Raw genomic sequence first — 19,580 nt, forward strand, 5'->3', positions numbered from 1 at the left:
CTGTCCCACGAGGGCGCCTAAAGATGCATTCGGGATTTATTACGGGGGTTAGGAAGGGAAAGATATCCGCTTTGTGTGTTTTTACCCTCATTTCTCTCCGTATCCCTCCTTCTAGCAACTCCTCCCCACCCACCCTGCGAGCTTGATACTCCAACCTTGGTACTGCGCGCTCCCGCCAACCCGCTCCGCGCGCGCGCGCGCGCCCCACTTCCGGTACCGGGTGAAAGGCCGAGCCGGAGCAGGACACCGCCCCCTCCCGTCCCCCACCCTTCCCCGCTCCCCACCCCGCTTCCGGGGCTGCCCAGAGTCCGCGGCATGGAGTGGGAGTGACGGAGTCGCCGCCGTTCCCCCCCTCCCCGCCCCGCAGAAGAACCGCCACCGTCCCCCCCCGTCCGCCAGACCGCCAAGGGGGGCGGTCGCCGTGTCCTGGGGTGAGTGAGGAGAGCGAGGGGGAGGCGGGGTGAGGGGCGATCTCGGGGCGGGGGGGCTGCTCCCAGGGCGCGCGGAGGAGCCTGGCAGTCGGGGCGGGCCTCTGTCAGGCCCCCGTGCCTTGCCCACCCCCACAGATTCCGGGAGGCCACCACCCCGAAGAGCGGGCTCGCCCCTTCCCCCACCCCCCACAAGCGCAGTGGGGAAGGTCTCTCTGAGGGGATGTTGGGGTTGCAGCCCCCCAGGGCTGGGGAGCTGGAGGAGGGGTGCGATATCCGGTGAGTAGGATCCCCCTAGAGTGCGTGCTGTGCCCGGGAGGGTTGGGGGTGGCTCGCGAGGTGGGNGCACTGTTCAGCCTTCCCCTCCAGCAAGGGCAGTAGCGTGGTGGGGCCGACTGCCCCAGGCCTGGCTCTGGCCGCTTACAGCCTTCAGCAAAACTCAGCCTTCTGCATGGAAGTCCCCACTGCTTTATTCCACTCTCACTCGCTTTTATTTTTGGAGGAGCTACTCAAGCTTCTGTTCGTCTGTGACAGGGACACATTTATGGTGTCTGAAGGGTAGCTGTGGTGCTTTGGCTGTTCCTGAAGGCACCTGCAGGCCCCGCAGTTTTCTAACCTCTCATGTCTGTTTGGTTCCGTCTCTTTTCTCCAGGTTTAGCATTGGAGGATGTCATTGTTCCTGGGGTGGGTGGGATGAGCTATGTCTCTGAATCATAAAAATCACAGAGTAATTGAGATTAAAAGAGACCTCAGGAAGTCCCTAGTCAAAGCCCTGCTTGCAGCAAGGCCAGCTGTAAGATCAGACCAGGTTACTCAGCATTCCTGAGCACTGCTCCTATTGCCCTTCGTGCTTGCACTGAAGATTGCCCTTAAATTACTGGATGCTGCTCCTTAGTCTCTCTTTGCTCTCCTCTGCAGTTTAGGAACTTCCCTGCCCAGGGCTTCTCTGTGACACTTTGTTTCTCCTCATCCTCTGTGAGTGTGGTTGTGGTGGAGAAATGGCTGTCTGGGCAGACCAGGGGCCTCAGCTGCAAATAGTGACAGGTCTGGGGTGTGTCTGTGATTCAGAGCCAGAAGAGGAGACAAAGATCTTTGTACTTTAAGGTACGTGAGTGGAGAGGTAGTGAAGGTTGTGCCTTTGTATGCTCTTAGAAAATGGGTTTGTGTGGCGAGTCAGGCTTGTTCTGTGGCATCAGACTGAAGCTGAGGCAAGGAGAAATGCACTGGCTTGGAAGACAAATCTGTTTCTTATGTCCTGTGTGGGCCCGTGATGTTGTCAGTAGCAGGGCTGTTGACCCTCTGTCTGGATCCTTATGATGTCCTTTGTTTGATTCGTGTGAGTGTGTTGATCAGACTTGTGTTTTCTCTTCTTAATACCGAATTTTGGGATTTGGAAAGGGGAGTGAAAGAATGAGCTTCTGTTGAGGGTTCTCAGATTTTAAGAATTTTGTAAGAAGAGAGAGGTCATAGATTTCTACTGTTCAGGAAAAGAACTCTGTGTTTTGTCTGGGTTGTTAGTATCCAGCACATGCTGGTAGAACAGATTTGGATTGCAAAGCACAAACCGAGGGTTTTGGTTGTGCCTCTGCACTCAGTTGCATATGTGACCTATGGAAGGTGCCAGGGGAAACTGCAGCTATATGAAATTGCTTTTTTCATCTTCCTTCCTAGTTTCCTGTCCTGCCCAGCTTGCTGAGTAGTTAATGCAGAAGATAAAGAGGGTTCGTCTGGAAAACGAGACTGCAGGAAGTTGGAGAAGGTATGTTTTCCAGGTACTCCCAGGGCTTTTATTCACCCTGTGCTCTGTGGGACACAGCAATAAACACCTCTTCAACTGAATGAGGTTTCTGAAAAATCCCAGGCCTATCATTCTGCCTGGGGAACTCTGCGTCAGGATCTGTGGGTCGGGAAGTGACTCAGGAGGTTCATTTATTTCACTAGCTTCCAATTCCAAGCTTTACAGTTTTTTCCCATACTGATGTCCCTTGCTGTCCTCCTATGCTTGCTTGTTGTCTTCAGACTAATTAATGTGTTCCTTCTGAAAGAGAACTTTGTGGATATGTCTGATGCATCTAACCTGGCTGGGCAGGGTAAACATGCTGAGTGAGCTTGGAGACACTCAAGGGATAGCTGAGTGTTTTGGGAAGTGGAATAATCTAAATCAGTACCTCAGTGTGAGGACTGTGAAGGAGAGTGTCTCTAGTGAGTTGTATGGCACATGCAAGATTTATTGATGTGGAAGCTTTGAGAGTTTTTAAGAATAAGGTTGTTATAATTGATATCTTGCTCAAAATCCTCTTTGACCAATTTCACCCCAAAATTCACTGTGATTTCAATTAGTTAAGTTACTCCTTATACTAGTTCTACTGCGTGTGTGGTCCTGCCAAGTTCTTGTTACGTTTGTTCAAGAAATGGCTGTAGTGATAGACAAAGCAAATGGATCTTCCTTTTACAGTGTATTGTGTCACAACCTAAGCTATATGAGACTCCACAATATTCCAGCTATCATTTTCCAACACTTCCATGTAATTTTGGCTACAGGTTAAGGGTGAGGATGGATACTTCTCTTATCCCATGACTCTACTCTGTTCTAGTGTCAAAATCACCAAGGTTATAATAATACCAAGCTAAAAGTTGTGCCTTTCACTTACCCGGTGAATCATAAAATCGTCAAAATGTAGTTTGGAAGGAAGTCCTGTTCATTTTGGGGCAGTTTTCAGTATTACATTTCTGTTGTGAGTGTGAGTAGACTGTTTTGAGCCCTTAAAAGTGTAACTTTCCCCTGCAAGTAGTCAAGTGAGTGAGAAGGTGACACCAGCTAGGAGAAAGTAACCTAAGGCAAGTATCTTGAGCCAAAGCCAGATTTTTTGATTAGCTGAGAGAGTTGTACTCAGCTAACAGTTCTTAATGGTCTCTCTGTTATGTGTTTTTGATAGGCAATGCTTTCCCCTTAAGATGTGATTTTTAGTTGCTGTAATGGAGACCCTGCATGTAGTCGGTAGATAGACTTGAGGCTGTAAGAAACTCTTGCAGCCTTAGAACATTCCGTCACGTTTTTTCTTGTGGCTTTGGGCTTCGTGCCTGGCTTTTATTGGAAAATACTCCTTATTTGTGTTCAAGCTGTGGATTTAGGTGTTGTTTGTTTGTTTGTAGGAGTACCTACAGATTTATTTTTGGAGCTTTTTCTTGGTGGTGGTGTAAGCTGATGGAGAATTCTCTAGGAATGCTCAAGGTTCTCCAGAAGAACACTCATGGTAGAAAATAGACAGGAGTGAATGTTTTCTTGTGCTGATATAAATAACCGTTCTCCTTTCCCTTGTTTCTGTTCACGGAGAAAGAACTCGCTGTGCATCTTCCTGAGGCTGAAGCCTTCAAGATTTGATTTGTTTAATCCCTGCTTAATACTTAGGTATGGCAGCTACATCTCAGAAGCAGTTCTCTGGTCAGAATGCTGGTGACCGTCCCCAGTGACAAGTGGCATTTGAGAAATACCTGATTTGAAAATGTAAATCTTGGGGCTGCAGAGAACAAGGCCTTTTCTGGTTTAATCCTTAGTTGCTGGTTTGCCATCTTGATGCTGAATCAAAGGTAGCAATTCTGTCTCCATGGAGCAAACTTCTCTAGCCCTAGTTTTTTTTTGGGTAAACTAAAGTTGTTCTGAAATTATCTGTAACATTCTTCCAGATGCATCCTGATATAGGCTGGTCAACCGAAAACTACTAAAATATCCTTGTGCAGGGAAATCCAGCTTCTCTAATGAGGTGACATAAACTGGTTTCCCTAGTCCTAGGCTCATTCCTGCTTTGTAGTAGATTACATCATTGGCCGTGGGCCGTTTAGTTAGTCCACATCTCCTCAAATCAACATTCGCTGTAGTTGCACTTGGAGGTGCTTTTTGTAGACTCTCATTCAATAACTGCTAGCTTGGAAATGTATGTACCACGTTTTGCAGGATATGACAAGGGTCTCTTACTGCTGTCTTCTTTCTGGTCAACAATGTCAATTGCACTGTTTCTTCCTGTTTTGTCATCATTCTTGGTTGCAATAGCTATTCAGGTAAGTGAGCTGCTGCATTTAAACCTAAGTGGTCGTGAAGTGTTATGCCAGCTTTCCTTCAGAGCAGGAAGAGGACTTCACTTGTGCGGTCTTCCAAGATAGAAGTTTATATGCCTTTACCATAGATCATGGCTTTGATGACTTTCTGTCCAAATTCCTGGGGTTGTTTTCCCTTGAGTCATGCTGATTAATTGTTTTTTTGCGCCGGAATACACCGCTTGGGTTGTGTTTAACAGCTTACTTCTAGAACTAGTCCTGGTAATAAATCTTTTGAGCTTAATATCTTTGCTTACAGGACTGGATATGGGATGGGAGATGAACTGCTTGATTTTAAGGCTTAATTCTCCCCCTCAACTCTTCTCTCAGTTTTTTGTCTAGCTCTGAAGGAGAAGAGACAATGACTGCAGTGGACACGCTATCAGACAGCTCTGAAGTGGTCGAGATGGAGGATGTGCCTTCCGAATTCCAGGTGCAAAAGCATTCTTGGGATGGGCTGCGTGACATTATTCACAGCAGCAGGAAGTATTCGGGCATGATAGTGAACAAAGCTCCCCATGATTTCCAGTTTGTCCGGAAAACCGAAGAGTCCAGCCCGCACTCTCATCGTCTTTATTACCTGGGTAAGCTGGCATGCCAGACATTGGGTATGAAAATGTTATGGAGAACTTCCAATTTAAACAGACGAGGAAGAGGATGGGAAATATTTGTGCTTGAGATAGAGGAACTGAGATTAGGTAACATTGCTCAAGAATGCACACTCAAATCTGTAGCAAAGCCTGGAACTGAGCAGAGACCTCTCCAGTCTCAGACAAGCACAGGCTTTCTTAAAGTCTTTGACTCGTAATTTAAGATTGTTACCTACTGGGTAATGCTGGGTTACCTTTTCTCAGGCATTCCTTATGAAGTGGAAGTGATGATTCTTTTTATTGCCATAATAAGCACCTTTTAAGTTGCGTGCTATGTACAGTGTTTTTAATACTTGGAACTCATTTCATTAGTTCATGTTTATCATCATCCTGCTATTACTGTCTCAATGTTGAGTAGCATTTCCAAAATTTTATGTGAATACTGTTAGTGACTGAATGCCAAGGAGTAGGATGAAGACTTTTGAAGAGTTTTAATGTAGGGTTTGAATGCTTTTCTTCACTTGGGAGCACAGTATAATGTCTTTTGGGGTTGAAGGTAATGTTTTCCTTGTAAATGCTGATTGACTGTAGTCTTGAGGTTGTTGTAGAAAGTACTAATGTAATAAGGAGAAATGAAGTCCAGGTCACAGTCATGTAAGTGCCAAATATCTATATATGGTAACTAGTTCCTATCTGCAGACTGTCCTGTTTGGACATCTTAAATCATTCCTGGGCTGTACCCATACACTTCTATGTTGAATCATGGCAGATGCTGCTTATATTGAACACCACATACTCAGCTTTTTTATGTTTCTGTATTTCTGAGGATTATATGCTCGCATATTGCTTTGCTTCCTGAGCACTTACTAATATTTCAATTTTAAGTGACTGTACTGCTAGGCTAACAGGCTCAGAAATTTTTGTTCTCCCTGAACACCTGCAGAGTAAGCAGTATTAGGACATGTTTCCTGTGATAAATTCTGACCTAGGGCATCACTTCAGCAAATGTAGAGGGCAAGTTTGTGATCTTTGATTCTGTTGAAACTGCCAAAATCAAGGTCAGGATATTCTATACTTTCTTGGTTGGTTTGGAAGTTGGATGAATGCCAGTAGCTTTATATGATTTGACCATAATCAAAGGCTTATGTAAGATGAGAAGATCTCCTGACTATGTAATATACTGTTTCACATTTGAGTGGACTCTCTAGGGCGTCCAGGTTTTTTCTTTCCCTCTTGTAGGCTAATGCATTGATCTGAACTAGATCCTACAGTGAATTTCTGGCCAAGAAATGTGGAGAATAACGTTGAGTCTCTCACTCAAGCAGTGGCTTTTTTAGAGTGGATTTAGGGTGTGGGTTGAACAGTCCGGCGAGGGGAAAGTCCAAAGTAACCAACTCTGAAGAGAGTAATGGTCCCTTCCAATTGAAATCGTTCAATGAAAGATGTAATCCAACCTCTCACCATGAGCAGGGACACCTTTGCTAGACCAGATTGCCCAAAGCAACCACCCAGTCTGATCTTGAATACTTCCAGGGATGAGGCATCCACAGCTTCTCTGGAAAATCTGTTTCTGTACCTTATCACCCTCAAAGTGAAGAATTTCTTCCTAATATCTAACCTAAACATACCTTCTTTTAGTTTTAAACCATTGCCCCTTGTCCTATTGCTACAGTCTCTGATAAAAGAGTCCCAGCTGGTCTTTTCTGTAGGTTCCCTTTAGGTACTGGAAGGCTGCAATAAAGTTATCTTACTAAAGGCTTTGTTTCAGTCTGATCTGAATCATCTTTGTCCTGTAACTAATCTTAAACAGGATGATGCTTGTGTCCTCTTAATAGGAATGCCATATGGTAGCAGGGAAAATTCCCTTCTTTACTCAGAGATTCCCAAAAAGGTACGGAAGGAAGCCTTACTGCTCTTATCATGGAAACAGATGCTGGATCACTTTCAGGTAAGCAGAAGTGTGAAGACTCTGAGTTGATAGTTCTTGGGAAAGTTTGCTGATGTTATGGGGTTGGTATGGTGAGTGTTAACTGTGCTGTACTGCATGGAATGGTAGTGGTAGGGATGTTGTATTGATTGCTTTATTTCATAATACAAGATAGGCACCTGTGTGTGCTCCTGCTAGTGAGTATCAAACAGCGGGTGATGTGGCAAGCAGAGGGGTGACCTAGTAAAGAAGTCTCTGTGAACTAGCACACGATCTACTGCGAACTACAAGCTATCAGGACAATGCACTTTTCCTCTGTGTCTTGTCTGGGCTCTTCAGATGCTTGGTAACATGCTTGTTGTAATGCCTACTATCTTTTCTGCTTTTAAGGAAGCTGGGAAAATTGTATTTAACAGTTGCTTCTGCCCAGTACTCTGTTGCAAGAGAAATGAAGAGGGGGTGAAATCTCCCTTTCCTCTATCTTAGCGTCTTTTGTCACTAAGTGTTAAGGAGCAAGGGGGTGCAGGGCATTGGTCTGTCTTCCTTTCTGAAAAGCTTCCTGTTGGAAAAGAATTCATCTGTCTTGACCCTGTTTGGATTGCTTGTCCCCTTCAGAGTAATTCAAGATCCCTGGAAGAGGTTTTGTGTGCAGTATCTGACATGGAAACTGTTTGTGACAGGCTGTAGATAGTGTCGTTAAGTTAATTGGTTACATCTGATTTGCATAAGCAGAGCAAGTGCAGCTGTCCTCAGTTAATACTGAAGTGCCAACTTCATAAATGATAGATTGGCAGTTCACCTCTCTTATGTAAAGAGAACTTTGGGCTTGCAGTTAGTGTAGTCCTACGGGGACACACCTGTAGCCTAGAATACAGTACTTGTGGAAGGACCCGTATGGTAAGACTACTGACTGTTTGGGGCTGGTGAATTGTATTTTGAGCATTCAGAGACTACCTGGTGCCAGTTTAAAAGCATTCCTGCTCTGTAAAAGTTTCTCTTCTTGCAGATTTTTTTGGATTTTCTTTTATTTCAATACTAGGCAACCCCTCATCATGGGATGTATTCTAGAGAAGAAGAACTCTTAAGAGAGCGCAAGAGACTTGGTGTCTTTGGTATAACATCTTATGATTTCCACAGTGAAAGTGGCCTGTTCCTCTTCCAGGCCAGCAACAGCCTCTTTCATTGTCGAGATGGGGGCAAGAATGGTTTCATGGTGAGTTTGCTAATAGAGCTATGAATGACATCTGAAATAATGTTTTTGGTTGGCAGCAGCTGCACGTGTGCATGTGTTTGGTTATGGTCATTTCTCTTGTGTCCTGTTAGGACTGTGCCCTCATTCTGTGGACTGTAGGTCTTTAAGTGTGAAGCTGGTTGTTGATTTGGTACACAGGTATTTGTGTTTCTTTTGCTGTAGGTGTCTCCAATGAAGCCTCTGGAGATCAAGACTCAGTGTACAGGGCCACGAATGGATCCGAAGATTTGCCCTGCAGACCCTGCCTTCTTTTCATTCATTAATAACAATGATCTGTGGGTAGCAAATATTGAGACAGGAGAGGAGAAGCGAATGACGTACTGCCATAAAGGTAACTGGTGCTTTTTAGCATATTCAAAAGAAAATTTTGACAAAAACTTGGGCTGGAAGGGCTAATGTCTTCATGGCTTATTTCTCACAAATGCGCTTTTCTTCTGGATCAGCTGTTTTCAAGAATATGTAAATGCCCTCTATTCTTTGCTCCTTTCCAGGCTTATCCAATGTTCTTGATGACCCTAAGTCTGCCGGTGTAGCCACTTTTGTCATTCAGGAGGAATTTGATCGCTTCACAGGCTATTGGTGGTGTCCCACGTCTTCCACAGAAGGTCAGTGTTCTGTATTATCAAATTCTGACACTATTACTGCTGCTGGCCTCTGCTGTGAATATTTTGAGCATGGTTTTCCTTTGGCCTGAATTTGGTCTTTTTCTGAGGAGGTCACCAGAAGGAACATAACGCTGAGTGGGTATAATAATGCTCAGAGGTGTATTTGCTCATCGTTACTAGAAGCTGTAATTATATGGGAGATGTACAAAACTTTTTCACCAGAGTGGACTGCTATAGTGCTCCAGGCAAGCTAGAAACAGTTGGAAAACACTGTAGCATGCATGCCTACTATCTGTTCCTAGGTTCAGAGAACTTAAAAACACTGCGAATCTTGTATGAGGAAGTGGATGAGTCAGAAGTGGAGATAATTCACGTTCCTTCACCTGCTTTGGAGGAGAGAAAAACCGATTCCTATCGGTATCCCAGGACAGGTACGTGAAGTACCATGGGGGCTGCTAATGCAACTTTCGGCTCCTGCTGGCTGAAGCAGTGGAATTCGTGCTATAAACACCACATGATTAATCTAGGTTCTTACCAGGATGTAGAAGCTGGTTGTAAATGTTGAGGCCTAATTGAGTCTCTGAGCCCACTCCCTTCTGCAGAAAAAAAATTCATCTTAAATGAAAGGATTGCTGATAAAATGAAATACATCTGATGGTGTATTCTGGAATACACTTTTAATCGCTTCTTCCTGAAAATGTGTGCATCCACCTAGGCAAGGCAAAAGCAAACTTTTCCAATACCTGAAATGTTTCTTGTGAGCACAGTGGTGTTTGTCTGCATTCATAATTTCTTATTTGTGTACTGACTCCCAGCCATTTCAGTAGGACCAGAGTTGGTTCTTGTCTAGAAGCTGTAGCAAGTACAGGGTGTTCAGGCTTGTCATCTTAATATTCTGTCACTCCTTTGCAGGCAGCAAAAACCCCAAGATTACATTAAAACTGGCAGAATTTAAAACAGACAACAAGGGTAAGGTAAGTCACATAGTGGATTATTGGTCTGAAGGGTTGACTGGTTCTGAAGTTGCTTAGAATTAAGAGGCCACTAAAGAATCCTAGACAGCGTTAGCTTTTCTCTTCATCCTCTTGTAGCACCCAGTTCTTGAATGCATCTAACTAGAAAAACTTCTAAAAGGCTGAAAAGTATTATACTGCTCAAGAGGAAGCTGGGAGAGGGGAGGGAGGTGAAAAGCAGAGGTTAGCCTGACATACCACAGTGTCAGTAGTAGAGCTTGGAGGTTTGAAACTGGGTCTAATCCTGGGCTTCATTCCACAGTTGTATCCTATTCTGTGGCTGGATGCCAAAATCATAGTGCTTTTGAAACTTGTTTTTCCTTTCTATTCTTGCCGTTTTGTAGAAAGGTTTGCTTCTCCTGGCCTTGTCCTTGCTGAAGCCGGCCAATAGTTACAACTTCCTTATTCTCCCGTTTCTCTGAGCTTCCATAGGAGAAGGCCTGGTAACAGTCTGATTTGATATTGGACCTTTCTTTTGCTGCAGATCATTTGTGCTCAAGACAAGGAGCTGGTGCAACCGTTTGCTGCATTATTCCCGACTGTGGAGTACATTGCGCGTGCTGGATGGACTCGGGATGGCAAATAGTACATAAGTTTTTTTTTTCCAAACTAATGCTGGCAAGGGCTTCCCTGACTAAACTGTTGCAGACCCTCAAGACTGTGTGGTGTTGTAACCATACAGTAGATTGTGTTGTATTGAAGCCAGATTTATAACGTTGTCTTCCCCAGTTTTTTAAAGCCATGGGTGTCATAGATGGCACAAGGCTATTTGCTTTTGACAATGTATTAACATCCTACTGGTAGGAAATAATCAGATGTAGACCCAGATGACAAGCTGTGGGTTTTAAGGCAGAGCTACAACCACAAAGCTAAAGTCAAGTAGGCAGTCCTGGGGAATTCTTTTGGTTTGAAGATGTACAGTACCCGTACAACATACTTCCTGTTGAAAATGAGGATGTACTGTAAGAAATTTTATTGTTGTTCATTGGTCCTGTTTGTGATCAATGCAAATATGTCACGGGAACCCAGGCAGTTTCCGTGTTGTGCAGTGCATACGTGGGGAAGAATTGCTCTGCGACCACTGTGCTCCCACAGCTAACTGTTCCTCAAAATGCAATGTGATGGTCTTGTGCTGGCCAGCCTTGCCCGATGTAGCTACGGAATTCACACCAATCTGGTTGGTTTGGCATTCAAAAGCTTTTATTTTTTTTCCTGTCCAAAGCATGCATTACTCTTAACTAGTTTCTGTTCAGATCAAGTTAAACTGGCCTAGCTGAAAAGTGCATTTTGTAACTTGTAATTAATAACTGTCTGCTTTGGAAACTGAATTCATACAGTTTTACAGAAGATAATCCCATCGGCAACTCATATGTTCTGCACAAGAGCTTATCAAAATGTGCTGAATCTTATCAGTTCATGAAATCCATAGTCACTGTGCAGGGGGTAACTGGCTCTTTTGAAAGTCTGTGTTAATGACGGAACTTCCCTTGATGCACTTCCAGGCCTTGGGGTAGCCGCACTGTGCAGCAGTGGCTTGCCATCTGTCATGTTGAGAGGCCTCCATTGCAGCACCACTTCAAATGACTCTCCTTGGAGAGGAGCAGGGCCGAGACTGAAGCGACTCCTTCACTTGGCAGTTGTCTTAGGTCTGTGCCTTTCCCTGCTAGTGCAGCGTACAACAAAGAAGCTACAAATGAATCACTTTCACTTCCCTTGATCTCAGGAGCTCACTAGAAAATAAATAGTGCTTCTTGATGGAAGGGCTGCCCAAGGAAATGTTACATTCTGGAGACGTGGTTATGTTACCTGGTCTCTTGGAATAGATGCTCTGCCCAATGTGTCAGACATCTCATCTGAATGATACCCCCATGAAATACCAGAGATATCTGGCAAAACATACTTGTTGGCAAAGCTTCCAGGAGATTAGAAAGCAGCTACGATGAGAAAAGCTTTGCATTCAGATGTCTCAATCCCTTCTGCCAATGGGAGAAAGAGGATTGCACGTTCACAGTGTTACAAAGTGACATCTATTTTGTGGTACTGACATTTACCTCCAACTTCTTTCCCCAGTGCTTGGGCTATGTTCCTAGACAGACCTCAGCAGCGGCTGCAGCTTATCCTTTTACCTCCAGCGCTCTTTATTCCGGTCCCAGAAAATGAGGAGCAGCGTGCTGAATTTGCCAAAACTGTGCCAGTAAACGTTCAACCGTTTGTTATCTATGAAGAAACCACTGATGTGTGGATAAATGTAAGAGGCTCGGGGCTGGGAGGAGAGCACAGGCTTGTCCCTTCTTGGCTGTGTGTCCAGCTTAGTCCACGTTCCAGCAGACTGCTTTGCTACTCAGTATTGCCAGATTTGGTGTTAGTTCAGGAGGTCTGATAAAGCTCTGAGAAGGACTTCCATACACTCAGGAGTGAAACATAAGAGAATCCTACCATCTCTTTGCATATGAAGCTATTCATCTAATCCTTGCTGGCATTCTCAGTGAAGGCCGGCACGTTGGACATCAACATTTTTGGATGTAACACTGCAGTTCTCTTAGGGGTAATGTATTAGAAGATTAAATGGCTTCTTGGGTTACAAGCAACCCTAATCAGTGGAATTTAAACATATTTAGGTAGGTGTTGAACACAGGACAGGAAATGAATTTGAACCTCTAATGTTAGCAGTTTGGTGCTGAAGTGGCAAAGGGACCTGGAGGTCAAACTGTGGCATTACCAAGGTGTTGGAATAGCAACAGCCATGTGGAACACACTTAGCTGAGATGTCTTGCTCAGAGGCATGACTGGTGGGTGCTGCTTTCTGTGATAGTCATGAAGAGCTCAGATCACACGTTCTTCTGCACAGGCACAAAGTTTTTGTGGTAATAGGAAAGTATAGAATGACTTTTTGTAACTAACAGCTCATCTGAGATGTTTCTTCCTGCCCAGCTCATTTCATTCGATAGCACGGTAATTTAGCACTGCCTCCTTTGGCTGGCTGTGCATTGTTCTGTCAATAGAAATCAGGGATCTCTTGTCTCATGTGACAGGTTCATGATATCTTCTATCCTTTCATCCAACCGGAAGGAGAGGAGGAAGAACTCTGCTTTATCCGAGCCAATGAATGCAAAACAGGTTTCTGTCACCTGTACAGAGTCACAGTGGTCTTAAAGCAAGGCAGCTATGACTGGGTACGGCCGTACGTCCGCAGCGAGGGTAAGATCTGTGCTTTGTCAATGCATTAGCTTTGTGGGCTCACTTTGCTTGTTCTGTCTTTTGAGGAAGATGATCTTTTTCCTGTCTTTTCTTCTAGATGATTTCAAATGTCCTATCAAAGAGGAGGTTGCCCTGACTAGTGGGGAATGGGAGGTGCTGGCAAGACATGGATCAAAGGTAGTGGTTATTTTTATTTTCTCTCTCTCTCAGTGTTACAGTTCTGCTTTATCTGCCCATAGTCCTGGCTCATGCCCTCTGTTACACCTGGAACCAACTAGAACTACTTAAGTTTAATTTTGTGGTTTTTTAATTTTTTTAAAATTTATTGCTGCCTGTGCTTTCCCCAGAAGTGCTGTAGTCCAGTACACATTGAATTGATTGTGTTTTTAATCAGACTCCAGATTGCTCCTTAAGTCAATCCCATGAGTGAGTCAAGCCATAAAGAAGGACACGAGTCTGATGTTCAGCATTAACAAAGAACTTTTTGTGGAGAAGCTCGGGCTTACTGTCTTTGCTGAAGCATTTTAACCTCAATGAGTACTTGTGAATTGGAAATATGTCCTAGTGCTTAGAATGAACTCTTGGTCTCCAGCTGCTCCCTTTAGGAAAAAGGCAGCTGGGGAATATAAGGCAATTTAGAATATGAAGGAGCTGTGTATCTGTTCTATCTTGTAGAGCCTTGTTCCATTTTGCTTCAGGAATTAACTCTGAGTCTGATCTTTAATGCTCCTGGGAGATTTCTGTCAAAATGAAGGCCTTGTCTTTTCATTCCCAATTAATCTAGATTTCCACTTCACACTTTTAAAAAAGCCTACAGCTTTGTGTATTGGGTTTCTGCTGCTTTTTTTTCAGTCTGCAATTAACCTGCTGTCCCTCCTCACGTGGATTCTCACTGTACATGCTGTTGATTTTGGCCACAGCTCTTCCCTGCATGGGCTATGTCTAAAATCGTGTTAGTAGCAATTATTTTGACGCATTTGTTGCTCCACAGGGCTCTGCCTGTTTTCCTGGCCAGTTGAGTTGGATATTGCTTCCCTGTACTGTCTGCAGTTCTCTTCAAACTGTGTTAGCTAGAAAGAGCACTTGGGCTTCAGCATTTGGAAACTGTAAGGTGGAAACAGTTCAGTTTCTGTTGCTGGACCAATGCAGTATTTAAAAGCTGTCATCTCTATTCCTGGCTGACCCAGGTGGTTTTTAGAAACTGATGTATGTGGACATTAAGAAGTTATTTTAATGTGACTTGAAGTTTGGTATTGCTAAGGCTATTGAACTGTTCCTTCCACAGATGGGAATTCGTTATCACAATTACTGGGAAAAATACATATATACCCTTAAAATACAGACATACTGTGGGAGGACACCATAGTTAAGCACTGAATCTTCTAGTTTAAACCACAGCAAAAAGAGCTCAGCTTTTTAAGCTCCTTAATAAGCAAATGCTTCGAGTTTCTCAAAAAAAAAAAAAAAAGCTTTGGTTTCTTTTTATTACTTCATTGGATTACATACAGTTCTCCATAAGTGCTACATGTGTGTACTCTAGCTTGTCATATAGATGGATGTTGTGTACGTCCCTAATGCTATAAGCAGTCTGTCATAGTCTGTTGGTGTTTTTAAGCCTTGGGACAGACTGAATGAAAAAAGGAGCGGTAGCTGTCATCCTTCTGTCAACGAGCCCTCTCTTCTTCACGTAGATCTGGGTCAATGAGGCTACGAAGCTGGTGTATTTTCAAGGCACGAAGGACACACCGTTGGAGCACCATCTCTATGTTGTCAGCTATGAGTCTCCTGGAGAAATTGTGCGACTTACCATACCGGGCTTCTCCCACAGCTGTTCTATGAGCCAGGTTCGTTGTTCTTGTATCTTGTTTAGACACAGGATGCCCTTGTCTCCTGTCTGACAGGGAGTGGTACTGAGTCATGAGCAGTAATGATTACTAAGGGTTTTTGGCTTGGTTGCGTGAGATGCGGGAGCTCTCATCTAAGAACTGCATCGAGGAGGCTGGTTGTGGGAAATGAAAGACCTTGCTCCCCTAACTCTTCCTCTTCCATCTGTAGAATTTTGACATGTTCATCAGCCACTACAGCAGCGTGAGCACTCCACCTTGTGTGCATGTCTACAAGCTCAGTGGCTCCGATGATGACCCGCTACATAAGCAACCCAAGTTTTGGGCTAGCATGATGGAGGCAGCCAGTAAGTCCTGTAGAATGTGTCACTGCTGGGTTATTTGGCCCATATCTGTTCTTAACCAGTCATGTCTTACAGTTATGGCACAGCATGCCTTGTCTGAGGATTCTCAGCTGATGATGTGTTCATGGATGATCCATTCTCTATATATGGCCTATTGCCCTATATGGGCAGGTAGAGGTTGGTTGTTTCTGAGCGGGAGATTTCTCTGAAAGGCAACGAATGATAAGTCTCGTTGTGGTTTGGGTACTGAAAAATCCCTGGCTAGAGTCAAGTTTGAACAGGATGAGGTTTTTCAGGCTGGGTAGGAGACAGAGCCTGCTGTCAGTTACTGCACTGTTATTGTGTGAACTTGCTTCTGCAGGTTGTCCCCCAGATTACATCCCACCTGAGATCTTTCACTTCCGTACTCAGTCAGATGTGGAGCTCTATGGAATGATCTACAAACCTCATGATGTCCAGCCTGGGAAGAAGCATCCCACGGTGCTCTTTGTGTATGGAGGCCCTCAGGTAATAGTCTGGATGGTTGACTGCTGGTGATGGCCATGGGATTGCTGTCCAGAGCGGAGTTCTATAACTGGACCTCTGTTCTGACCTCTACTGCAAACCTCAGATGATTTTTCTAGCATTTAGACTGATTTATCTGACTCTGGTAGCTCATTTAGTCGCTGCTGTCCTGCTCACCGTCCTATGTAGTGAGACAGACAGAGGAAGATAGTGGAAGGCAGCTGCTTGGTTCTGAAACTTCTCTACCTTCTGCAGGTGCAGCTGGTGAATAATTCCTTTAAAGGAATCAAATACTTACGGCTAAACACACTAGCATCCCTAGGTTATGCTGTGGTAGTGATTGATGGAAGGGGTTCATGCCAGCGCGGACTCAGATTTGAAGGGGCCCTGAAAAACCAAATGGTAATGTACTTTTTTGTTTAATCTTTGTTCCTTTACTTTTTGAAAGGCTACTTTGCTGAATGTATGCCTGCATGAGCATTACTTGTGCCTTATTGGTCCCTTAAGTTTTTAGGTTTATAAAGCCACTAACTTCAGCTTTCTTGTTGCCCTTTAGGGTCAGGTGGAGATAGAGGACCAGGTGGAAGGTTTACATTATGTAGCAGAAAAATACGGGTTTATCGACTTGAGTCGAGTAGCCATACATGGCTGGTCATATGGGGGTTTTCTCTCCCTCATGGGTCTCATCTGTAAACCCAATGTCTTCAAGGTAAGTCCAGGCATGGTAGAGCGTTATCTTGGGACTCTTAGTTTTCTCACCTTCTGTAGCTCTTGGCATCTGGAGTTGGCTTTTTTGCTTGATGTTTCTGATGGACAGGTGAAAATGTCCTGCAGTCCTATCTGCCTGTAGCGCTTGCATGCAGCCCTGCATTCTGCTTGCAAATTGTACTTTCTGAGACCTAAAAGAGGATGGGGTCTCTGGGATGGAGTCACATCCCAGAGACTACTGGTGGAGGACTTGGCCTACTATCAAATGAGATGATTGGTACACTATTCCTAATGCCCTTCCCAAGTCCCCAGCAGGTTTCTGTATCTGCTCCACTTGTCTTCCTTGAAAGGGGAAGCCTTTAGTGCTGTTAGGGTGGAATCTGCCTGATTGTGGTTACAAGAGAAATAGCGTGAGTTGGAATCTGAGTTTTATGTGGGTTTGTTGTGGAAGAATCCTGGTCTGAGTGACAGAATTGTCCAGAGCTTGCTTTTTTTTTTTTTTTCCCTACCACTTCAGGGAAACAGAGAATACTTGAGCTCTTTAGTACTTGATAATTGAAGTTGTCTCCTGCCACCTATTTGTTTGACAGATTGCTATAGCAGGTGCTCCTGTCACAGTTTGGATGGCATATGATACCGGGTATACTGAGCGGTACATGGATATCCCAGAAAACAACCAGCAAGGTTATGAGGCCGGCTCTGTGGCATTACATGTAGAAAAGCTTCCCAATGAGTGAGTACCATGGGGCTGTGATCTGCTAAAAACCTGTTCCCAGATGCTCTGTGGTGCCATCCGCTGCACCTTTGCTGAATACCAAAAGAATTGATGAATTCTGAGGTGGTTTTATTTTAACTCATGGAGCTAGTTGCTGCTTTTTGCAGCAGGCTGGTGCATTGTATCTCCAGCCTGCTTTGCCAGTGGTGGAGGTGTTGAAGATCACGTCTTTGGCATTAAATTATTTTGACTGCTGCCTGGTCATTGTTCAGTTTTTGGTTTGCCAGATGGCAGCTCTTTGCTCAGACTCACTTCCCAACTTTTTGTTTGGATTCTCATACTCTCTCATCTCATCTTCAGGCCGAATCGTTTGCTGATCCTCCATGGCTTTTTGGATGAAAATGTGCACTTTTTTCACACAAACTTCCTGGTATCACAGTTAATCCGGGCTGGAAAACCTTACCAGCTTCAGGTATGGGGAACAAGAGTGAAGTGGGACGGTCAGTTAAATCTAGAAAGATAGTTTTCTGCTCCCTGCCTTGAGTGTGGGAGAAGGTAGATGCAAATGCTCCCACATCTTGTTGCAGCACAGCTCGTAGGAAATGCCTTGTTTGACTCCAAGGGGTGACCGGGAGGTGGCACTGTGACTGCTTCATTGCTGGCTGATGTGGCCTGTGTCTAAAAGCATTTGCAAATAGGGCTCCTGCCCTCAAGTCTGGAACTTTCCTTCTCCCCTGGAACCGCTGCTGTTTCACATGGCTGTTGGCAGCAGAGGTGGCTGTCTTGCTGGACAGAGTGGCAGCACACATCAGTGCAGTGAAGAGAGAGGTGGGCTGGTGCTCTAGACGTCTCCTGGCACTCCTTTGTCCTGATGGAGACTGGGCACAAGGTGAGGGAGGCTTGACCATGCTGAACGAGCAACTCCTGATTAATTGTCTCATTTCTGCACAGATCTACCCCAACGAGAGACACAGTATTCGGTGCCCTGAGTCAGGAGAGCACTATGAAATCACGCTGCTGCACTTTCTACAAGAATACCTCTGAGAGCACATGCCTCTGCAAACTGGATGCTGACAGCTCACCTTTCCCCTCCTGTGCCCAGCCACTACCACCTCCATTGACAGCCATTTAACCCAGAGCACAAATGGCTGAGTGCCCACGTCAGGGTGTCTTGCCCTGAATAAGGGAGGAGGGTGGAAGGCACTTTCCCTTTGGACAGTGCCACCTTCTTTCACTTTACAAGCTGGAGGTCTGCCCCTGCTCAGCTGCTCGTCCTGTTTCTCTCTTCCAGCCTGGCTGTTAATGTGTTGGGTTTTTTTTTTGTTTGTTTGTTGTTTTTTTTTTGCTGCTACTCCCTCTGTCCTGGGGATTGATGGACAGTGATCTGTCTCCTAAGGCAGAGGTTTGCATCCATCTCTCTGTGTCCCCTGTCCTTTTCCCTTCCGCTGCACTTCTGCAGTTCCAGTACTCTTACCTGTAAGAACTAGGTGCCTGTGTTGGAAATAGAAGAGCTGAATAAGCAAGCTGCCTTAAGCCAGGATTGGGAGGGAAGAGAGAAGAACATATTGTTAAAGCCCCAGGAGAGATGATTGCTGCTGCTGTGTCCTGGCTGTGCTGCAGTAACGTGGAGCCCTGGGATGTGAAGAGCTCTACAGAAGCATGCAACACTAGTCTTTTCTATTTCTCAGTTTTATTTTGCAGAGCAGATGGAGGAAGTGGCTGGGGTTGGTAACAATGCCCTCTCATGCCTTTCTCTAATGGCCGCTCAACCAGAGTAGTGCCAAAAGGTAGCATGGCAGCTGAAGCAGCTGGCTACAACCAGAGATGATCTCTCCGGAGATAACAGCAGCATTTGTTGTTTTTTTTTGTTTGTTGGTTTTTTTTTTTTTTTTTGCAACACAAGATGGATGATATTTATGCAAATCCTTCCTCCCTCCATTCTTTGTGCTGCCTCCTGATCCCACCTTTTCCTTCCCTGAAACCCTGAGCTTTCAGATGTGCACTGAAATTGGCTGTGCTTCAGTTCTCTGCAGGTCAGTGACTGTTCCCCTTGCCCATCTACTCAGCGTATGCTCTCTTTTGGATTTTATTTTCCTGGTCAACAGGAACTGCAGTTCTGGGGAGGGGGGATTGAGTAATTGCACCTCAGGGGAGCACATACCCCCCCTCAAGCCAAGGGTTCTGCCAGGGACAAAAAGAGGGGGAAAAAAAAACCCACCTAAATGAACCACATTGACTTGCCCTGGAGTATTTTAAGTGCGTATTATGAAAAGAAAATATTTTTATGGATTCTTATTCTTTTATAATTATGAGTGTAAGATGTAGCAACTCATTAAAATATTGGAAAGAGATGCGTTGGT

The 19,580-nt window shown here is 44.7% G+C and overlaps 1 protein-coding gene across 3 annotated transcripts; it reads left to right on the forward strand.

The window, feature by feature from the left end:
* DPP9 (dipeptidyl peptidase 9) lies at window positions 264-19,571 on the forward strand. Of its 3 annotated transcripts, XM_021378339.1 has the most exons (22): window positions 264-431; window positions 2,100-2,187; window positions 4,851-4,953; window positions 5,050-5,104; window positions 6,946-7,058; window positions 8,077-8,250; window positions 8,452-8,620; window positions 8,781-8,894; window positions 9,197-9,325; window positions 9,807-9,868; window positions 10,392-10,492; window positions 11,978-12,155; window positions 12,940-13,105; window positions 13,203-13,282; window positions 14,797-14,949; window positions 15,161-15,296; window positions 15,655-15,800; window positions 16,053-16,199; window positions 16,354-16,506; window positions 17,096-17,238; window positions 17,581-17,692; window positions 18,172-19,571. In XM_021378339.1, the coding sequence occupies exons 2-22, from the start codon at window positions 2,132-2,134 to the stop codon at window positions 18,262-18,264; spliced, it is 2,583 nt and encodes an 860-aa protein (XP_021234014.1). In that variant the 5' UTR covers window positions 264-431; window positions 2,100-2,131; the 3' UTR covers window positions 18,265-19,571. The 3 variants fall into 3 exon arrangements, with proteins under 3 accessions (XP_021234014.1, XP_021234012.1, XP_021234013.1); XM_021378337.1 differs by having other exon boundaries at window positions 4,851-5,104; XM_021378338.1 differs by lacking the exon at window positions 264-431 and adding an exon at window positions 1,514-1,532 and having other exon boundaries at window positions 4,851-5,104.

This window comes from Numida meleagris, chromosome 27, assembly GCF_002078875.1.
Source record: "Numida meleagris isolate 19003 breed g44 Domestic line chromosome 27, NumMel1.0, whole genome shotgun sequence".
Lineage (NCBI taxonomy): Eukaryota > Metazoa > Chordata > Aves > Galliformes > Numididae > Numida > Numida meleagris.